Here is a 22,117-nt window from a genome sequence, read left to right on the forward strand (position 1 = left end):
CCACTACACTAGTTAATTTTAAGCTGGCACGGCGGATTCACTGCCAATCTCTATGAGCTTGGACCTGACCAACATGTCCACGTGGCAGAGAACTACAGGATGCAAATCACGTCCTTTGGGAATGTCCGAAAATATATACGGAAGCGGCAGAGATGCCGTCCGACTTTATTACTTAAAAAATGCGACGCTTACTCCGGACGTGAAAATGTTTTTTTTAATTACATTATATTATATTTATTAATTAGTCATTTATATTTTGTAAGTTCACCGTGGTCTTCTATCTCGTGGGTACTTTTTGTTAGAAAGAGTTACAGTAAAATCACGACAGTTGAGTGTGCGAGCACACGCAAACGTCCTTGGACAGGACCTTGTGATTTGCTGGATTATGCCTGAATGTGGTGCGGGGCCGTTGGTTTAGAGTTTAGACTTTGGAGGGATCTATATTTGTGTGAAAATTGTGCGAGTCTGTTGGATGGAGTATACACGACTACCCAAGAGGATCATTATAACTACACCGACGAGAAAAAGGAGGGTCGGGAGTTCTATACTGTGGTGAGATATAGCATCCTTGTAGCTAATACATTAACATTAAAGAGAACTTGCGGTACCCAGGGAGGATTTGTGGATAGCCAAGGTCAAAGTTGGGTTGTAGCGCCTGTGATGATGATGAGCATCCTATGTCATATCAACTACTCTCCCGCTACGTCTTCCTAAACTTCAACGATGCGTATTCAGGACTGTCGCAAAGTTATACATGCTTTTATTTTCCATATTAATCAATATCCGCTCCTTCGGAAGCACTCTTCTGGACCACGTGTATACCACGCGATGCCTCTAACCCCCATCCCTCGCTTGTTTCATACCACCATTCCGTAACTAGGCAGGATACACATTGTGAATACTTTTAATCGGCCGGAATCCTGGTTGAATAACAAACAAGTTAGATTGAAATTATCTTGAGGCATTGTTTCTTCACATTTAAAGTGATGAGTGTATGGATTGCAATACCGAATGAATATATCAATACCGGTATTTCTTATTGAATACCGGTATTCATAAAAAACATATTCCATATAAAAAAAGAACCTACCTATCAATAATTATAACTATTAAAATCAATTTAAAACACTATTTTATAGCAATATAAAGTACATTTATTATGACGAAACCGGTCCTAATCTATTGATTAAAAGTGGAATAAGTACTACAAAAAAAATTGCGTTTTATTAAATTAAAACAACAATATTATGTTGACCTTTATAATTATTTTAGAACTGCTAATTTTTACAATTACATACTATATGTCCGAGTACAGGAAAATTTCTCTCAAATTTAACGTTTGTTGGACGCACTATCAACGTTGGATCAATAGTTATAGATTATTTGGAAATGTTTGCCACGAATGTTTTCTTTGTCGAAATATGTTAATTCATCGCGACAATTCTATAAGTATATTTGACGGGTTTGTTTTAATATTATTTAACTTTTGTTGGTTTCAGTCAAATTATTTTTGTTTTGGGAGCGTACATTTATTAAACAATAAGTATTGAAAAATTAACATGAAATTCATTTTCAAAAATACAAAAACGTGTATGATTTCTTAAGACCGAAAATACCGGTAATTTGGATTTTTGAAACCGGTTTTTCGGTATTGATAAATAATTTAATACCGGTTTTCAAATACCGGTATTGCAATCCCTAGATGAGAGGCAGCAAGGTTCGAATTCTCATCTTCACTCAGTATCGGCCGTAAGCACATGTTCTCAATGCTCAGTATAGGACTACCTTAAGTCTTCGCAAGGTATTACGACTCGCAACCGTAAAGAAGCACCACCAAAATGCAAGCGCTGAACAGGTGGCATTAATTTGGTCTTAATCAAGTATAGCCGTCAACCTCAGACATTTTGCATCGAGTTGAATGTTGTTCCAGCTATTATTACGAATTAAGACTTATTACCTGCACCTCACTAAAGTGTGCTTAATATTTATACGTATGATTTGAAAGTTCCTGAATAATAATATGTACGACTGCCGAATCAAGATCCGCAAACTCCCCATGTAACGCCTCATTAAAAACGCCATTACATTAGCGCACGTTAACAGTAAGCCAGCATCGATCACACAATTTAATATTTATATATTCTAGTAATATATTCTATCATTACCAATAGAGAAAGAGATTAAAATGTGATTTTTTTAAACATGTCAGTGGATTTTAATGGAAAAGCTATACTGCCCTTCTAAGGAAGAAGGCAGTAATTCGCAAAATTTGTGATATTGAGTTATGAATGCCATCCGTTACGTAATTTTGAAAGCTATCTATTCTGTTCACTTTAAAATCAGTATTATCACTAAAATACCGTTAAAATCTTTAGTGAAAAAATAGACATCTTTTAAAATAATACATTTTTTAGCAAAAAGGCAGTAATTGCACCTATTCATTACAGTTACTGCTTGTTTATTATTACTTTGTTTGTATTTTAACATCCTACTAATAAAAATTACCACCGTTTTTTTATTAATTCACAGTACTAAAGTTTGAGAAAAAACACATTAAGTCATTTATCTCGAAAATGTGTGAGAGTCAGTTACTGCATTCTTCCTTAGAAAGGCAGTATAGAACTAAATACAATATATTATGGGAAACTGCCTATCACGAACAAATACATTTGACTGACAAAGTTGTAGTGTGCACCATTTATGTCGGATCTTAACAGCCTACCTCCACCCTTTGCCACTGCTACCTATGTATAACTATATCAGGGATGGCGAACCTATGGCACACGTGCCACCAGTGGCACGTGAGATGATTTTTGCATAGCACGCGAATGTTTCATTTTAAAGAGAAAAGTAATATTACTATTTTATGTATATTTAATAAAGTTTTACAAATAAAAATAATTATACATAAGTACTTACTTATATATAATATTAAAAAATAATGACGACATAGCCGTGCGTATTTTCTTCCAACTTACCAATCGATGCGGAAACGACGAAGCTAAAATAATGATAAATCGCATTGTATACAAAAATGCAGGCAAATCATTTTAATACATTACGTTTAATGTAAATCATATACGATTGCATAGGTCGGTCCTTAGGATGAGGGAATTAAAAATAAAAATATTCAATCAACAAACCTTATGAAATTAATTATCGGCAGTCACTCAAATATAATAACTGCTTGTTATTTTACCTCAAACATAATCTCTAAAAATGGAAAACCGCTCAGTGATAGAGAATATAATATGAAAGAAGAGTGGTTTAAATGCTTCCACCGATCTCCGAGTTATTTGAAAACAAGGGGAAAAAATATTCAAAGAATAAAAGATGTGCCTTCGGCTAGGAATACGGTGAAAGATAAAACATTAATACTTAACTCAATTGTAATTTTGAAACCTTTTTAATAGAACTCTTAAAAACTATTTTTTTAGAAAATTAAAAAAAATTGTTCGCCATAAAAAAACTGATTGGCACGTCAGACAGTCGAAAAATGTTATTTGGGAACTTTTGGCACGCGTGCGTAAAAAGGTTCGCCATCCCTGAACTATATATGTCTATGTACAATAATTAGTATGTACTTAATACAAGGAAAGGTAGATCGCACCAGTTGGCCATCTAACCTCAGTAAGTGGCTCAATGTCCAATGCATTGGTGAGCTGATTCGGTTGGCCCAACATCGGGACATTGAGGTACCTACTACACTTGTATTCATAAATTTAAAAAGAAAAATGTCAGCAATCTTATTACACATTTCATGTTATTTAAAGTTTTCAAAGAAACGGATCTCAGCGGCTTTGTAGAGGATTTCAATGTCAATTATTAGCAAATGAATGATACGGTATATTATATCTGTCTATATGAGCATTGTGTGTTAGAGGTCAGGGCGCTCGGCTTATGATCCACAATTCGCAGGTGTAAATCACGTACCTTGGGCAATTTCACGAGTTGTTTTCATTCACATATTTATAATAATTGCGTACCCAGTGACGTCCCGTGGGGGTAGGCAGATTGAGCGTCAATAGGGGCGGCAGTTACTCGAAGAGCGGCAAATCGATGAGAATTATTTGTTATATATATAAAAATATATAAATAGCTACCTAAGCTCAATAATAATGAAAATATATTTCCATTTAAAAAATCAGCTCACTGGTTGGAAACAAAATGTATTAAGAAGTGAATTGTATTTAACAAATACCTACTAAAAGTCAATTTTTATCATTCTTGTAAAGTTTTTAAATAAATAATTATCAATAACTAATTTCTGGTGTATATTACTTATTGTTTCACGTTTGTTTAAGTAGGACCCGATCCAAATCCTTCTTTTATTTTAGATTTGTTTATGTGATTATTTAGGACGAGATATGGTGCAGAAACTTCATTGCCGGCCATTGTTGTCACGTGTATACACGCACAAAATACATCAGCCTCACTTGCTCGACACTGATGACGGGTCATACATTGCCCAGCAACTGGGCAATAGTAACACAATTTTTTTGGCAATTGTACCGGCAATCTGCAATTTTTGATGCTCGTTTACGGGCCCCTTTAGTTGGGCAAAAATTGCGAGCACGTGTTATTTATAGTTTTTATGTGAAATATCAAGTTAGTGGTACTAGTGGTAGGTACTTTATTATTTTTAGTTAATTTAGTATAAAAGATGGTTAACTGTGATATAGCACAAAGTTATATATACTATTTGTGCTGTAGCCGTACTGAGAAGCAAGAGGCTGGTATTACGTTTCATATGTAAGTTAATACATGTTTGTGATAGTTTATTTCTATATTATGATATATTTAAATATCAAGTGATGTAGTGTATTTTAAATTTATTTTTTTACTAATAATTTAAATTATGAATCTCTTTACCTAATGGCAGTGGCGAGGGGTGGATGTGGGCTGTTAAGATGCGATATAAATAGTGCGCATTATACTTTTTGTCAGTCATCCTTATTTGTTTTCATTGAACTAAGAATATAGTTTGCAGATGGTGCTGGTTAGTTTTTAAAATTCAATTAAACCCTGCTTAACCAAACCATAATAGTTCAGGTATGCTCTGGGCGACCCGACAAAAATAGCACGATTTTAAAATTCTTTAAGCCTTGTCTAAGCCAAACCATAATTGATAAAAAATATTCTTCTGTCTATAAAATATCTAAAATTATGTATGGGTTAATAGCGGTATATTTTATAAAAAAACGATTATTTTTTTAGTAATATATCGCTTAGATTAGGTAGGATTTATTTGAATTTTAAAAACTAACAAACATTATCTACACATTGCAGTCAAGTTCGATGAAAATTAATATGTTTGAATTACAAAGTTTAGTATGCACTATATGTATCCGATATGCATAGCCTACCCCCACCCTTCGTCACTGCCTAATGGTTGCATTTTCACCACTTAAAAATACTATTTATAACATAAAAAAGAAAGTCAAACGTTTAATGCGAGCATTAGTAAAATGATTATTCACAGGCGTCCGCAAAAAAGATGTACCTACCTATGTGGTTAAAGTTGAAGTACCTAACAAAAAACTGATAAGAATATTAGTAAAAAATATTTATAAGTACTTAGTAATCATTTTATTACGTGTCGGGTCATTGTTTTGCGAAAAAAATGGAATTAAGTATACATATTGAAAAACTCGGAGGATCGATCGATTTAATGATCTGTTTGATGATACTTTCGCCTAATGATGATACATTCGTATTAGGTTTCCACTCTTGAATTCACGAATTTTGCCAAAACCGGCAATGAAAATTGTCGCGGCTTCCCGCCTGGTTTCCTGTAAACCGACTTATACCGACATTTATTAGATATTAGAGTCATGAAACGATGATAAAGAATACTGTATAAAAAACGAGGCTGCATTTTGGCGCGCCAAGGGGCGGCATTTTGTCTAGAGACGTCACTGTACCTATGTGTTTCGAAGCATAGGATAATCCCCATATTGAGAGAGTAGCAATTGGATAATCTTCGTAAAAAACTGGTTAGACCTGGGGTGGAAACGGTATGTAACTTTAATTATTTGCCTTTTATCCGTCAGGGTTGTTACGTAATGTATTAATAATTGCGTTACCGAGAAGAGTATAACTAAATGCAATAAATTGCACATGGAAAATTTTTACATGTTTAGATCTGTCATTGCTTGCGGAAATAGATAAAATTATTTAGATTATAATGTATCTTTATACAAACAGAGATAAAGTAAAGTAAATGAGGGTTCAATTTTATAGAATGACACAAATAATAATAATACAATGATGTACGCCATCTATATAAATCTAGGAAGGGCTTAACTATACTACTGACCAGCGCTCGAAATGGAAAAGTTTACGAACCAAAACGCTCGACAGTTTTCTGAAGATTTTTACATAGTAAAGTTATCAAAGCTTATGTGTTTTTTTTTCCATAAAAATAAGTGTGTTAGATTTTCTAATATGGCCTATCCAGTTCAGACGGTCAAATTATTTATTCCACGAGACGGAGCGATAATTTTACCGATTTCACGAACAGGAAGGCGCTCCGGTGCGTTCCGGTCCATTTCGAGCCCTGCTACTGACTTATAATATAATGATCTTATTAATTTGATAAACATACCTAAACATGCGTAGGTAATAATCTGTTCTGTGTAGGTAACGCATTTTTCAAATTAGACGTCAAATGTTAAGACACTGAATAAAAAATCGATCAATTTTATAAATTTACCATGTGTATCTAGTTACAACAAATTATATAGTTTATAAAAAACAATCACTTTTGTAATATTTATCTTTGAAAACAAAGATTGCCTTGGCCTCGTTATACGAAGACTACCATAAAATGTATAAAGTTCTGTTATAATGTTTTATTTTTATTGAATAATTATTGAACAGCTTATTGTAGCTATGTGTCTACCTCCCATATACCTTTATACCTATAATATGGTAAGTGAATCAGTAATCTTAATCGATTTGTGGCTCACATCGCTATCGAAAGAACCAAGATGTTAAAGATGGTTATATGTAAATTGTACGTATTACATTTCACCGTAGCACAGTTCGCCGTGAGCTTTCTTATCGGAAAGAGATGACCGAATACTATACGGTCATCTCTATAGCACAGGGATGAAAAAAATACGCGTTGTTCGTAAAGCTTTGCAGACAATAGTGTTTCTTCGTGAATGAAAATCTAACCTAACCCAATCTAACAAATAATAAAGTAGGTATATCGGCTATTTTCAAAAAAAAATTGCCGCTGGCTTAATGTAAACCGACAAGAACCGTGTTTTATTTAGACATGAATTTTATCTCAGTACAGTACGACACAAAGAGGTTGGACAGTCTTTAATATACGACCAAATATTTCCCATACAACATTTCACGGTGAAGTGTGATACGGCGAACTGAATACGTACAAATTTCCGGACACGTTCAAAGATGCCCAAGCGGTAAGAAAATATCGGCAATTTGATTTGACGAAGGTGATGCAATAGTAGGATAATGAAAAGATTGAAAAGGTGGAATCGAAACGGTTGAAACCAGTCGTAAAATTAAAATTAATATACCACAATTTAAACAAAATGCGTATTTCACACAAATTAAAAACCTATAAAATATTTCCCAAAGTATAAACAAATTTCTGCAACTAGCTCTAACATAATAAGTACGTAAATGAACTTACACACAAAAAAACAAATCACCGAGTTATATTATTATGAGAGTGAGAGATATATTGATATGTTTACTAGGTACCTCTGTAGTTTATTTTACTTTAATTGTGGAGGCCTCATAATCACTCAGTCTTCAAACCAGCCACTGTAAGAAAGAGATGCATAATTCTAGCCTGATCTAAAAGATTGACTTGCCGCATGATAGGATGAAAATGGCTCTCTCTCACTATCAAATATTTACACGTGACCTCATTGAGCCGCCCACACGTAATCGTCGCGTGTCACTTCTCGCGCGCGGTCGAGGTAGAGGGGACCTCATTGAGCTGTCCACATGCGCTCGCGGCGAGACATGCGTCATCTGGACAAGCTCTAACCGTTTTGCCAATCCAGATGATTCTGTTCATGCAAAATATGATTCAATGGTTTATTTACAGTTTTGGTTTCAACTTTGAGACGTTTTATGTGTGACAATATTACATTTTACGATTCTTATCAGATATACCTATACAACTCGCCATAAAAAACTTAATAAATTATACACCGTTTCAATATTTCTATTAGTTAGAGAGTTAGACAGCCACGCAGGCGAACTTAATGTCATAGTTCAGCACTGCGTGTAAATGGTCAATGATAATGAATGATTTAAATTATTTTTTACGCATCTTTTGAAATGCAAATAGGTACTCAGTTATTCACGACACACGCGCCAAACAGTTTGGCAATGAAAATGTTGATTTGAAAGTATTGCAAAAAAGGCTTACTATATGGCACCTTCCACTGCGTGCACTTGATTTCATGCACACAAGGGCAAGACACTGTGAATACTATTTTATTATTTCCGCTTTATTACCTTTCGGTTCTTGTCCTCAATATTGTATTACCGAATCCTCCAAGGAAAACGTCATACAAAGTTAGAACATTGTGTTTGAAAACTAGTTTCTTAGGTAAATAATAAATCAAAATAACTGAGTAATTATGATTAGGTACATTGACGTATTAGGCACGAGTACCTACGGCGAAACATATTATTTGTATCGCATTAATATGGTAGTATCAGTATGTATATTAACGTATGTATGTATATAAAAAACGACACCACATGCATACAAAAATAAAGACACAATATTTTTACACACTAACTTATTGAATGAGAAAGAAGAAAATCAACATACTTATAATACCTAATTAATCTTAAATCTATTGGATAACACACCGATTTCTTATACCGGTAGTCCCAGAAGTACCCGACCTGATGTATATATAGCAAGTGTTGTTTGAAAATAATGACAGAAAGTACCAACCTTATAAAGCCTAAGTTTGAAGTTTGACGACGCTACGTTGTTCAGTAATTATTTGTCAGCCATCAACAGTATACACTCTCAGTGAAATTGTAAATATAGAAAAAATTGGTCATAGTTATGTGATACAATACTTTTATTTGAAAGGCTTCAGTCCAACCAATATCAAAGCAGCGCTAGATTCTACTCTGGGGGTGTCTGCTCCTTTGTTTACAATAGTAACATATTGGGTGGCTGAGTTTAAACGAGGCTGTACGAGCTGCCAAGACGAACATCGCAGTGGTCGTCCAAATATGGTGACCACGCCAGAAATGGTGACAAAAATCCACAAAATGGTATTCGATGAACGTCGACTGAAATTGCGCGAGCTAGTAGACATGGTAGGCATTTCAAAAAGTGCTGTACATCACATATTGACTGAAAATTTGGACACGAGAAAGCTGTGCCCAAGGTGGGTGCCGCGATCACTCACAATGGAACAAAAACAGCATGGTGAGGATGTTTCAATCGAGTGTTTGGCGAAGTTTCACAGCAATAAAGCAGAGTTTTTGCGTCTATTCATAACCATGGATGAAACATGGATCCATTGCTTCACACAAATATGAACAGTCAAAACAATCGACTGAAAGGGGAGAATTGGCTCCAAAGAAGGCGAAGACTGTTCCATCTGCAGGCAAGGTCATGGCGTCAGTTTTTTGGGATGCGCGTGGGGTAATTTTCATTGATTATCTTCAGAATGGAAAATCAATCAACGTCGTGTATTATGCAAACTTATTGCAGCGTTTGAGTGATGAAATCAAGAAAAAACAACCGAATTTGGCGAAAAAGAAAGTTTCGTTTCATCAGGACAATTCGTCAGTTCACACATCCGTTATCGCGATGGCCAAAATCAATGAGTTAAAGCTCGAATTGCTTCCTCACGCACTCTATTCGTCAGATTAAGTCCCCTCGGATTATATTCTGTTTCCAAACTTGAAAAAATGGCTCGGTGGTAAAAGATTTGCCAACAATGAAGAGGTGGAGTCTTCGGTTGATGGCTATTTTGAGGAGCTCGACGATTCTTACTATAAGAGGGCTCGCACATCAGAACTCGCCGCATGCGTCTTACGACGAATTCGTCGATGTGACGTCATCGTAAACCAAGAAACAAACGTTATCAAATGGACCTTCGCAGATTGGCCAATGCAACTGCGACGCTCGACGATCCGTACATGCAACATGTCGCATATCATACAGCCTGCATGTTGGATCTAAAAGAAGTCGACTCCGCGCAAGCGCACAGCTGCATAAACGGCCATTTCTCTCCAGACTGTCGCCGCGTTCGGAGCAGCACGATGCGGCGAATGTCGATATTGCTAGGCAGATGTGCGAGGTTTTATCAAGGAACACCGCCTGCCCGTTCTCGGAAGCTTTGATTTATGACGGTTAGGCACACGAGGCGAGTTGTGATGTGCGAGCCGGCTAAACAGGGTATCGAAGCTATTAGCCGGCTCGCACATCACAATTCGCCTTGTGTGCCTAACGGCCATAAATCAAAAGTTGACAAAATTTCGACGAATGTTGCATCGTACATCCTCGCACATCTGCCCAGCGGCAAACGTCAAACACGAAAAAAGAGAAGTCTCTCGTCTGCCATTTTTATTGTGTTGATTGTATGAACAAACGTCAAACGCGGCGGCGTGAGCGAGCAATGACATTGTAGACAGAGACAAAGACAGAAATGATCGATGGCCGCCAGCTGTGCGCTTGCGCGGAGGCGACATTCCCGAGATCGACATGCACGCTTTGGCCATTGGAACTAGACGAATGTCGCAGGGTCGCAGAGTTGCAGTTGCATCTGCCAATCTGCGAAGGTCCATTTGATAACGTTTGTTTCTTGGTTTACGATGACGTCACATCGACGAATGCGTCTTACGACGAATTCGTCGATGTGACGTCATCGTAAACCAAGAAACAAACGTTATCAAATGGACCTTCGCAGATTGGCCAATGCAACTGCGACGCTCGACGATCCGTACATGCAACATGTCGCATATCATACAGCCTGCATGTTGGATCTAAAAGAAGTCGACTCCGCGCAAGCGCACAGCTGCATAAACGGCCATTTCTCTCCAGACTGTCGCCGCGTTCGGAGCAGCACGATGCGGCAAATGTCGATATTGCTAGGCAGATGTGCGAGGTTTTATCAAGGAACACCGCCTGCCCGTTCTCGGAAGCTTTGATTTATGACGGTTAGGCACACGAGGCGAGTTGTGATGTGCGAGCCGGCTAAACAGGGTATCGAAGCTATTAGAGGGCTCGCACATCAGAACTCGCCGCATGCGTCTTACGACGAATTCGTCGATGTGACGTCATCGTAAACCAAGAAACAAACGTTATCAAATGGACCTTCGCAGATTGGCAGATGCAACTGCAACTCTGCGACCCTGCGACATTCGTCTAGTTCCAATGGCCAAAGCGTGCATGTCGATCTCGGGAATGTCGCCTCCGCGCAAGCGCACAGCTGGCGGCCATCGATCATTTCTGTCTTTGTCTCTGTCTACAATGTCATTGCTCGCTCACGCCGCCGCGTTTGACGTTTGTTCATACAATCAACACAATAAAAATGGCAGACGAGAGACTTCTCTTTTTTCGTGTTTGACGTTTGCCGCTGGGCAGATGTGCGAGGATGTACGATGCAACATTCGTCGAAATTTTGTCAACTTTTGATTTATGGCCGTTAGGCACACAAGGCGAATTGTGATGTGCGAGCCGGCTTAAACATCGCTGGAAAAAGTGTATCGACCTAAAAGGAGACTACGAGGAGAAATAAAAATATTTTTTCTCATTTTTTGCGTTTACTTTGTTAGGTCGGATACTTCTGGGACTACCCTCGTATAACCTGTGTAGGTATAGCAAAAATAATTATTAAAATAGAACACTCATAATATAGTGATAAATACATTATTACATGTAATAAAGATTAATTGAAAAATTAATTATAATAAGAAGTATCCATTTTATACAATTTAAATTATTGGTTTATGTTTATGATAACTAAAATATGATAATATTATGTAAGTCATCGCTCGTAATAAATTGTTATAATTATAAATATCTAACAAATTCTCCGTCAATCATACTCGTGGTCCGATAATTTGCGGTGGTGGGTAGATAATATTAATGTCATAAGAACTATATAATAACAGGGCTGGCGAACTAATGGCACGCGTTGCAGACGTGGCACGTACGACAATTTAGCTGGCACGTGAACGATTTACAAATTCATTTTTTTGTAGGTACATAGTATTTCTGGACTTCTCAGTTATATTTCATCTTTCCGTACACCTATACATTTTTAAGCTGGCAGCACTGCCATTGACATTATTGTTATTGCTTGTTATTTTGCCGGAAACATAATTGCTAACAAATTGAAAACCGTTAAGTGATGAGGAATATATGAAAGAAATGTGGTTAAAATATTCCCACGATCTCTTTGAAAATTTTGAAAACAAGGAAAAAATATCCAAAGAATAAAGGATATGCATTTGGTCAGTTCTACACGGTGGAAAATAGAACCCCAAGAACTCAATTGTAATTCTTAAACATTTTCAATAGACTTATTAAAAACCTCTTTTTCAGACAGTCGAAAAACAATATTTGGGAAAATTTGGCACGCGCACGTAAAAATGTTGGCCAACCCTGAACCATAATAATATGGTGTACTTCTGGTAGCGATAGTATCGTATTCCTATGTATGTATTAATTTTTTCAGAACATCCATACATCTATAATGTTTACCCAATTTATAATAGGTGACATCAACTAGGTACTCAAAATAAACACCCCTGCGGCCTTATATCTTTTCCAGGATAATCAGTAGCAGGGTATTATACTTCTCAATGTGGGTGTCACTTTTCTTCGTTTTGCGATAAAAATCAGTTCTATTGATGGTATTTGCATACACATAGCTGTGTTCGTATTGGTGATGTGACAATTTGAAAGTTCCTTAAGGGCCCACGTACGCCACGTAGGTCAAAATGGAGATTTTTGGGATTTTCAGAGCATAATGGACATTTCGTAAACATTGTAGATAATCTATTTACATACTTTTGAAGCCTTATTATCCTTTATATTTATTTTAAACATTTGATGACTGCATAAAGTATTTTACACTGTACTTTTACTTTTACATTTGTATAGTACATAAAATAGTATTCTTTTAAACCTCTCGATCTAATGTTTTAGAATATAGTCATAGAAAAAGACATATCTGAAAAACTATCGCGTTTAATATATGCATGAATTTTATTACTATTTCTTCAAGTGAATGTAAACGCGAATTTTTTGCAATTGAATCTAATTATAACCCCAATAAGAGCCTCGTTGAAGACCAAAACAGTTTCGTGACTTTTGTTTATCAACTCGTCGGAACACCTTTGACACTTTTCGATCCTTCAAAATACGTTGATCGGAGGTTACTCAGTGGAAGATATTCGGCCATATACTCCTAATACTAAGAAAAGGAGTCGAGACGATTTGTGGGGGGCTGACAGGCCTCTAGCCTGGGGAATTGACCAGATAAGTGAGATAAACGCACATCATAAATTTGCTCTAATCGCAAAAAAATCACCTGCGGCGCTAATTTTCTTCAAGCGTGTTAGCATTTTAAAATATGTGGTTGTGTAATTGCATTTTTTGGGTTAATGTTTGTTGATACACTAAATACCCTTAATTTTAGCTCGAATACCCTTTGGAAATGCTACTAATGAGCGTCACACTGCTTTAACCTTAGTGATAGGTAGGGGACCGCAAAAGATCCTGGACTGAGGGCCCGCTTCAGGTTGTGGTTTTATTCAAATATATGTTTTTCCAATTTAATTTTTTACAACTTTAGTTGTTTATTTTTATTTGTTTGTTTGTTTCATTTTTATGCGCTTCGTCGCATAGGAAAAGTTGCTTTAAAAACGATATTTGAATATACTTTTCTTTAGTAGGTAAGAAATTTAGCAATAAGTGAGTTCCGACACCTTTGTTTTTTTTTTTAAATAAAGTCGGTGTGTGTACTTATACGTACGCGCGTTAGAAGTTATACTTCTTTGGCGTAACAAAACATAAACAAAACTTGTGATAACCTAGACTCTTCGACTAGCTCTGGTGTGGTGATTTAGAATCAGGTTCACAAAATAAATAAAAGTGTTTCTTTAGTTCATCGAACTATCCAAATTATTGGTTTTTCTTATTGGTAGGAAGTTGAAATGGAGTGCCGCTGGTTTAAAATTATCTTATTGCTTCATTCCGTATTTATTAATATTATTTACTTTACTATTTTAATTATCTTGTTAAATTACACACTCAGGAAAAGAGCCGCTTATTGGAGCGCCGCTGGTTTAACATGTAGCCTTGAGACCGAAATGAATATAATCATAATAATTATTTACCAACTCAAAATTCACAAAATTTATTCATTTATTGATAAGTGTATAATTTTACTCATAAATAATACTTACATAAATATAGCCTCAAATCTTGATAAAAATTCTTTACAACAAACTTGAAACAAATTTGAATCCGCCTAACACAGCGATAAATATTTCAAAGTATTACGCAACCCGAATGCAATATAAATTATACAAATTATGTGTTACATCGCGGACGGTAACATGCCAAAAGCGTTACATCGGCGCGTCACACGTAAAAATAACATTCTGATCTGTTTTCCCAAACACGCCAAAAGAAGTATAACTTCAAAAAAGCACTGGTTGTACCTACTAATTCAGAAACCTTCGCGGGTGAGTGCACAACAACTGACCAAAGTTTCATCGCGATCGGGTGAATGGTATAGGAACGCAAACGAATAGAATAAGATAAAATATAAGAAGAAGGAGGTTGTACTAATTCAGAAACCTTCGCGGGCGTGCGCACAACAACGCACCAAAATTTGTATGTATCTTCTCTTAAATAAATATTAATTGATTGATTAATATGGTGTTTAATTTATAGAAGTCCATAATATTAATAAAGCACATGTCTGTGATTTTCGTGGTTATATCAAGATTTTAAGTAGTAGGTATTTATGGATTTTTAATAGTTATCAGCTTTAAAGAAAAGTGTATATATGTATAGGTATATTATGCGCCCCCGGCTATGGTCAAAATTTGTATTGCGCCCTTCGTGGCAACAAGGTTGCCGACCCCTGATCTAAAGAATGGATGGAGGAGCCACTACCGAAAACTACCCAATCAAGACTCTCAACTGGACAGAATCTGACATTCGAATGATGTTTTCAAAATGGCGGCCATGTGGTAGTTCGTAGTTCCATTTTTGACCGTTCTTTAGATAAGTTTGTAGGACTGTACCTACACATTTTAGGATTTATAGTTTATGTCATCCGTTATCAAGTAGGATATTGAAATAAAAATTTGCATAAATAATATTTGGGGTGATTTTAATTTCGCATATTTAAAATTAAGTAAAATTTAAACAAATGTTTGAGTACCTACAGCAATTTAATTTATAAAGAGAAGGTACCTTACCTATTAAAAAAAATGGGTGCCGAAACTCAATTCATGCACATCATACGCGTATCATACATTTAAATAAAAGTATATAGTGATTTCCATGGTCCCCACATCCTGAAGCGGGCCCAGGGGCGGGTCTAGCGGTAAACGAACTAAGCGGCCGCGTGGGGCCCCGAGGTACCAAGTGGCCTCAAGATCTTGGATTGTCTTTAAATAATTATCGTCTTACAGACGGATTTTGATAATTTATGTGATTGGGTGCAGTTCATCGTTTACTTTATTTATTATTCTGAACAATAAAAAAAAAGACTAATCATTTTTCCTAACGTTGTGTGAATGTTGTTTCAGCAATAACCGAGAGGAAGTGACTCACAATAGGTCGACCGGCATTAGAAGACTTATCTAATGCGTCAGGTGAAAGATCGTTTTCTGTTTTAAAGCGTGTACAAAAATATTTGAGAAGTACCATGGGAGAAGAAAGATTAAATAGTATGGCCATTTTGTATATAGAGTAAGAATTTTTTAACCGAATTGACACTGCCAAAATAATTGACGAATTTGCAAGTAATAAAGCAAGACGAAAATTTATTTAAAAATATGTTTGTTTTATTTAATTTCTATTACGAGTACCTTCGTTATCTGTTATGTTAATAAATTAATAAAAGTTTCTTTCTTGAATTCGGGGCCCCCGAAATTTTTACCGCTCAGGGTCTCCGCTTGACTTGAGAGGGCCCCCTACCTATCACTAAGGTTAAAAGTAGTGTGATGCTCTATAGTAGCATTTTTCAAATGGTGTTCGAGGTAATATTAAAGGTATTGAGTGTATCAACAAACATCAATCAAAAAATGCAATTATACAACTAAATATTTATGTTAATAAACCCGAAGGAATTTAGTGCCGCAGGCGATTTTTTTTACGATTAGAGCAAATTTGTGATGTGCGTTTATCTCACTTATCTGGTCGATCCCCCAGACTAGAGCCCTGTCAATCCTCACTTTGTCGGGGCATTAAATTTCCAAAGTTCAGTCCAATTCTCGTCTGGCAAATCATCTCGATTCCTTTTCTTATTGATAGAGTCTATGGCCGAATGTCTTCTACTGAGTAACCACCAATCAACATTTTGAAGGATCGAAAAGTGTCAAAGGTGTTCCAACGAGTTTGATGAACAAAAGTGCCGAAATTGTTTTGGTCTTCAACGAAGCTCTTATTGGGGTAATAATTAGATTTATTTGCGAAAATTCGCGTTCACATTAACTTGAAGAAATGGTAATAGCATTCAATGCATATATAAAACGCGATAGTTTTTCAGGATTATGTCTTTTCATGTGAGATGATTCAGGAAAATTAATTTGTACTATGTAAGCGCGAACATTGTTTCGTCTAATTTCATTTGTAATATTAAAAACACCGTGAAAAAAGGTGCCGGAACGCCGTTCCACTGCGTTACATGACAAAAAAAGCCCTGCCTATATTGTATATCAGATGTTCATTCGTTGATTTTGATATTTTTTTTAAATATTGAGATTATTAATTAAAAATTTACTGTATTTACTATATCTATATCAAAATAAATTGCGATCCTGTGCAACATATTATAGATCTTTTATATTTTATGTAGATAATCAATATTTAGTTTAGATAGGTACTATTTATTTTAAAAAATGTAGTCAAAATATTTATAACATGGTCAGGTTGTTATACTCGTATTTAAAATTCATGTATTTTAGTATCTTTGGGAGCTATGTCTGAACTATCTGTAAATTTTATAGTTAAGATGTATAATATGTTATAGTATATATGTCATATAATATGTCCTTTTTAATCTTCAAATTTTTACATTAATTTATGATTATATGAGACAGAATATTAATACAGTGTCGCGATTAGTGACGTAGAGGCCCGTTGCGCTGTCTGAATTTGAGGCCCCCTACAATAAAGAAATGAACAATCTAATTTTAATTTTTCAAATACATCAATGCATTCAAATAGTTTTAAATTTTTATTATCTCTGTTAATTCCTTAATATTTATAGGTGCATTTGTATAGATATAATATATGTGTGTATATATTATATATATATATATATAGGGGGCGCATTTTTTTTTGTTTTTTTCACTGTTCGTATCTTATTTTTACTTCTAATCAGGAGCTATTAGAACCTCTACTTTTATGCAGGGGTTTTGTTATGATTTGGGCAATACCTATTTTTCACTCATTTTGTGATAAATATGCATCTTTTTTGGTGAAAATAGACACATTTTAAAAACCTAAAGATATTTGACGTCTTTTATTTATAATTTGCATTTTAATCATTAGTCTGAGTTCATTCCCTACTGGAGTACCTCTCCAAGCTGATTCCATTTACTATCAAAATTGGTGACTTTCAGCACGCGAAATGGAAAAGTTTACGAACCCGAGCGCTCGACAGTTTTCTGAAGATATTTACATAGTTTTATCAAATTGTATGTTTATTTCTTAAAAAGAAATGTGTTAGTTTTCTGTTATATGGCCTATCTTGCTCAGACGGTCAAATATTTTTTCCACGAGACGGAGCGATAATTTTACCGATTTCACGAACCGGAACAGCGCTCCAGTTCATTTCAAGCCCTGGACTGACTTTATTTATATAGTGTCCATCGTCATTGACCTGAATCAATCCACTGCTATATGGAGGTCTTTTTAAGCTAATATTCCTATTGGTTCTATGAATTGCGTTGTTATATTGAGTAATCAGCGTATACCGGCTAGCGAGACAGCTGGCTCTTGCCAGCCGGCGCCGCTAGTAATATTAAATCTCGTTAAAAAGAAAAATAGTAGTTTACAAGTATTTATAATCCCTGCGTAAAGGTTATAAAGTAATATTCTACAATTTCGATATTTGTCCGTGCATCTTGTTCGAATGTTTTGAAGAAATAAAATTTTTGGTCTAGGTACTACAGAAGTGTAATTAATTGAAGAAAGTTTTAATTTGTAAATAATAAAAAGAATCTCAGATGAATGTGAATTTTCCGAATAAAATGTGTAGATGCAGAGTTATAAAACTTTATTTTTATTCATTTAGCAATCAAGAATGTGTTAGTACCTAATACCTAATAATAAATCTTATGTGTATGATTTCAGTATCAGATAGGTACTGCATTTTGTTTTATTTCAGTCTAAATTTCACTTTTTTGACTTATCTCGAGATTGAAAAAATACTAATCCCCTTATCCAGAGATTGTAAATTCTATCGGGGATCCCTACTGTAAAGATGTAAGTACCTACCTATATTAATGAAAAACAATTATTGCATAATGTATTTTTCAGCGACTTAGTAATTTTAATCGATTAACTGTTTCTATTGCGGTTTTAAGGAGACCGCCCATTACAAACAACGAGAATAATTTATTAAAAGAAAACATGTATTGTAACAAATAATTTCACTATTTAGGCTCGTTTCGAAGATCGGAAATATACCTAATCATATTAGCAACTTTTAAATGTTGATCACAATAGTATTCGTACACATTACATACAAATTTAGAAAATGATCATGTTCATATTATTATGTACCTACTACTTGTCTTCTGACTTGATTCCTGACTGTAAGTAGTATGTACATTGTTTATAATAAATTGGATTGGATAGGTATACGTAATGCTACATTGTCCATTTTGCAATCATAATAATTCATGATTTTATAGTTATGTATTTTTTTTATTATGTTGATAATAGTAACGCCACGCCGTCTACATAATATTATGAACAAAATACATACGTAATATTATAATATTATTTATTATCCACGCAGTGAACGTGCTAAAATTGGATCAATAGATGGCGCTTTCCCATCTCGCTCTTTCATGAAAAATCCCTGACCTGTTCCAATGTAAAATCTACTCGCATACCTATACAACCGATATCGATTCAAAGCGCCCAATTTTGTGTGAAAACATTAGAATTCATAGAAAATTATCGTTTCCTTAAGCTAGAAATTGAAAACAGACAACATGGCAACGAATCCGCTCACTATATTATATTTTATTAATTATTAAATATACAGGCAGCACATTAATTTTCCGACCTACTAACCGATAAAATTTCAGAATTAATTTCATTGTATCTATTATTTTCATTATTGAACTGTTAATCTTACAATTCTTTCAAATATTCTGATTTTATGTAATGCATGCTTATTTTTATAAATTTGTGCGTAAAGATATTTTTTATCATTCGTGGTAATTCTTATGAATGCTTTAATTCATCAATATAATAAATATTAACAATAAAATACGACTGTAAATAAGGTAACTAATCATGACTCACCAATAAAATGCAATTTTATCACCGTTTCCAACTCTAATATTCCTGTCCAATAGATTGTAGCAAATGTTGGTGCTTGCTCCGTTCATCCAACGGGTGAAAATTGGTCCTTTGGAAATATCGAAATTGTAGGCGAGAAAATTTCCCTCGTCGGCTGACGTTTCCCAGTGAAATTGCTTGGCGATCTCACCCCAAAACGCTTCAGGATTTTCCAGAGATTTCTTATGCATCTCCTCGTACTGGGACATACTGTTGATGAAGGCATTATTAGATACCCAAGGATTTGGGTTGTACACGGTTGCCTGATCAGAAGGCATGTTGATTTAGATTTATAGTAAAGGGAAAATTCGAATAATCGGAACCGTTTTGACACTAGCACGCCGGAGTTACAACGTCAACTGTCGCTTGTCGACTGACATTCGCGTAAAATAATGTACAAATTGCGCTTGCGCACACCACATATAAAAATAAGTAGGTACCTATCTATCATAAACTATTATATGAGTTTCCTTTCAATAATGTTAAAAATTATTATACGTAAGTACCTTTATAAAAATGCTCTAGTCGTTTTTTTTTGAAATAACCATGGGCGCCGCCAAGATTTTGTGTAAGGTGGTGCATGACGTAAGAAAACTCATATTCTTGTTCAGTGACGTCCCTAGACAAAATGCCGCCCCTGGGCAGCGCCAAAATCTCGCCCCATTTTTTTCTTACAGTATTTTGTATCATCCGTGCACGGTGTCGTTTCTTGTCACCGTGGACGTCAAAGGGCAGCGGAAGTAAACTAGAAATCGCGAACTCGATCGAAAAAAATTACAGTCAATAATTAATACATTTTTTTTCCATCCAGTGAGCTGAATTTATTAATGTAAATATATTTTCGTTTTTAAGTTTAGGTAGCTATTTCTATATACTTATACGAAATGATTCTCCTCGATTTGCCGCCCTTCGAGTAACTGCCGTCCCCAAGCGACGCTCTATCTGCCTACCCTCATGGGACGTCACTGTTCTTATTCCATTAAATGTTGGATATTTCTAATGCGGTGGTATTTAGTTATTCATGGTGGGGTTTATTGGCTTAAGAAAGATACTTGATACCTACTACCTAACATATTCAAATGCTTTTTAATACGATCTATCATTTTTAAATAATTCAATATATTATATGAAAGTAAATACCGACAATCAAAAATCATTAATAAATAATATTTAATTTTTTGCTGGGGCTAGGTAAAGTGAGCTTATTCAATGATACTAAGGTTTTTTAGGGTTTTCAATAGAAAAATGTACTTTTTGTACATATAGACTTAGTTAGAGTTATTGACACAGATAACAGTGAAATTTGAAATGTTTTTAGCAAAAGAGTTATTCAAATATGAAAATCTTCCTAATATTGAGGGTACTCCGTGATATGAGCTAACTCTGTGATAGTATGACTCTAACTGCGTGATACGGAATTTGTATGAGTTTTCACAGAAAAAGTGAAAAAAAATAAAATTAATCTAATAACAATATTAAAATATATCGAAACTAATAATGAAAATTAAGCTAAGTACCTACTTATATTCTTTTTGATGCCGAGAAAAAAATCAATGAAAAACATGTTTCTTTTTATTTCGAGTTTTTATGAAAATCTTACGATTTTCAGTTTCTTAGTAATAATTTTGATTTATAAAGCAATAATATTATCCACCGCTGTATATTCGAAAATTAATATATCGATTATTTATTTTAATAGTTTCTCTACTAAGTCTACCCATTGTAGGAAAATAAATAAATTTTATGATTTTTAATTTTAAAACAATGTATTTTTTATTATTTTCTTGACAAGCTTTTATAGTTCATAAAATATTTACTTGATTGACAATATTATAATACAAAAGAAAACATAGTGATCAAATAAACACTGATACCCAAATTACGAAGTAGGGCACCTACCTATGTAACACACAATTACCAAGAACTTGTCACCGAAGCTAAGGTTTTGTAGACAACGTTTGTAAATAAATCAATATTTTTTGTTTATATACTATTATGGCCCTCAGACGAAAAATAATAAAAATGTCAATACATTAAATTAAGTCAAAAAAAAATATTTGACCTCGAACACCATTTGGAAAACAATACTGGAGAGCGTCTGACTGCCTTTAACCATAGCGATAGGTAGGGGGCCCCGCTTCAAGATGTGGGGGCCATGCCTACGACGCTTCCTTCAACATCACTTCCTTCCACATCGACGTGTACATCATCTACTCTTGTACCACATTTAGAAGAACGTGTTTTAAGTGATTTAGATGTTGGTATATATTTAAAAAAAAAGATATTAATGAAGACACTCGAGCAAAGGCTATTAAAAAC

The 22,117-nt window shown here is 34.9% G+C and overlaps 1 protein-coding gene across 1 annotated transcript in view; it reads right to left on the bottom strand.

Annotated features, from left to right (window-relative positions):
* Positions 1-20,187, bottom strand: part of AcCoAS (acetyl coenzyme A synthase) — a 46,304-nt gene extending 26,117 nt beyond the window's left edge. The window contains exon 1 of the mRNA XM_085943623.1: positions 19,763-20,187. Within this exon, the coding sequence (XP_085799749.1) occupies positions 19,763-20,076 (314 nt within the window). The 5' untranslated portion in view covers positions 20,077-20,187. The remainder of the gene's footprint in view (positions 1-19,762) is intronic.
* Positions 20,188-22,117: the final 1,930 nt, after the last annotated feature.

Source organism: Rhyacophila brunnea, unplaced genomic scaffold (genome assembly GCF_057557595.1).
Source record: "Rhyacophila brunnea isolate RB1 unplaced genomic scaffold, BYU_Rbru_1.0 scaffold_1, whole genome shotgun sequence".
Taxonomy (NCBI): domain Eukaryota; kingdom Metazoa; phylum Arthropoda; class Insecta; order Trichoptera; family Rhyacophilidae; genus Rhyacophila; species Rhyacophila brunnea.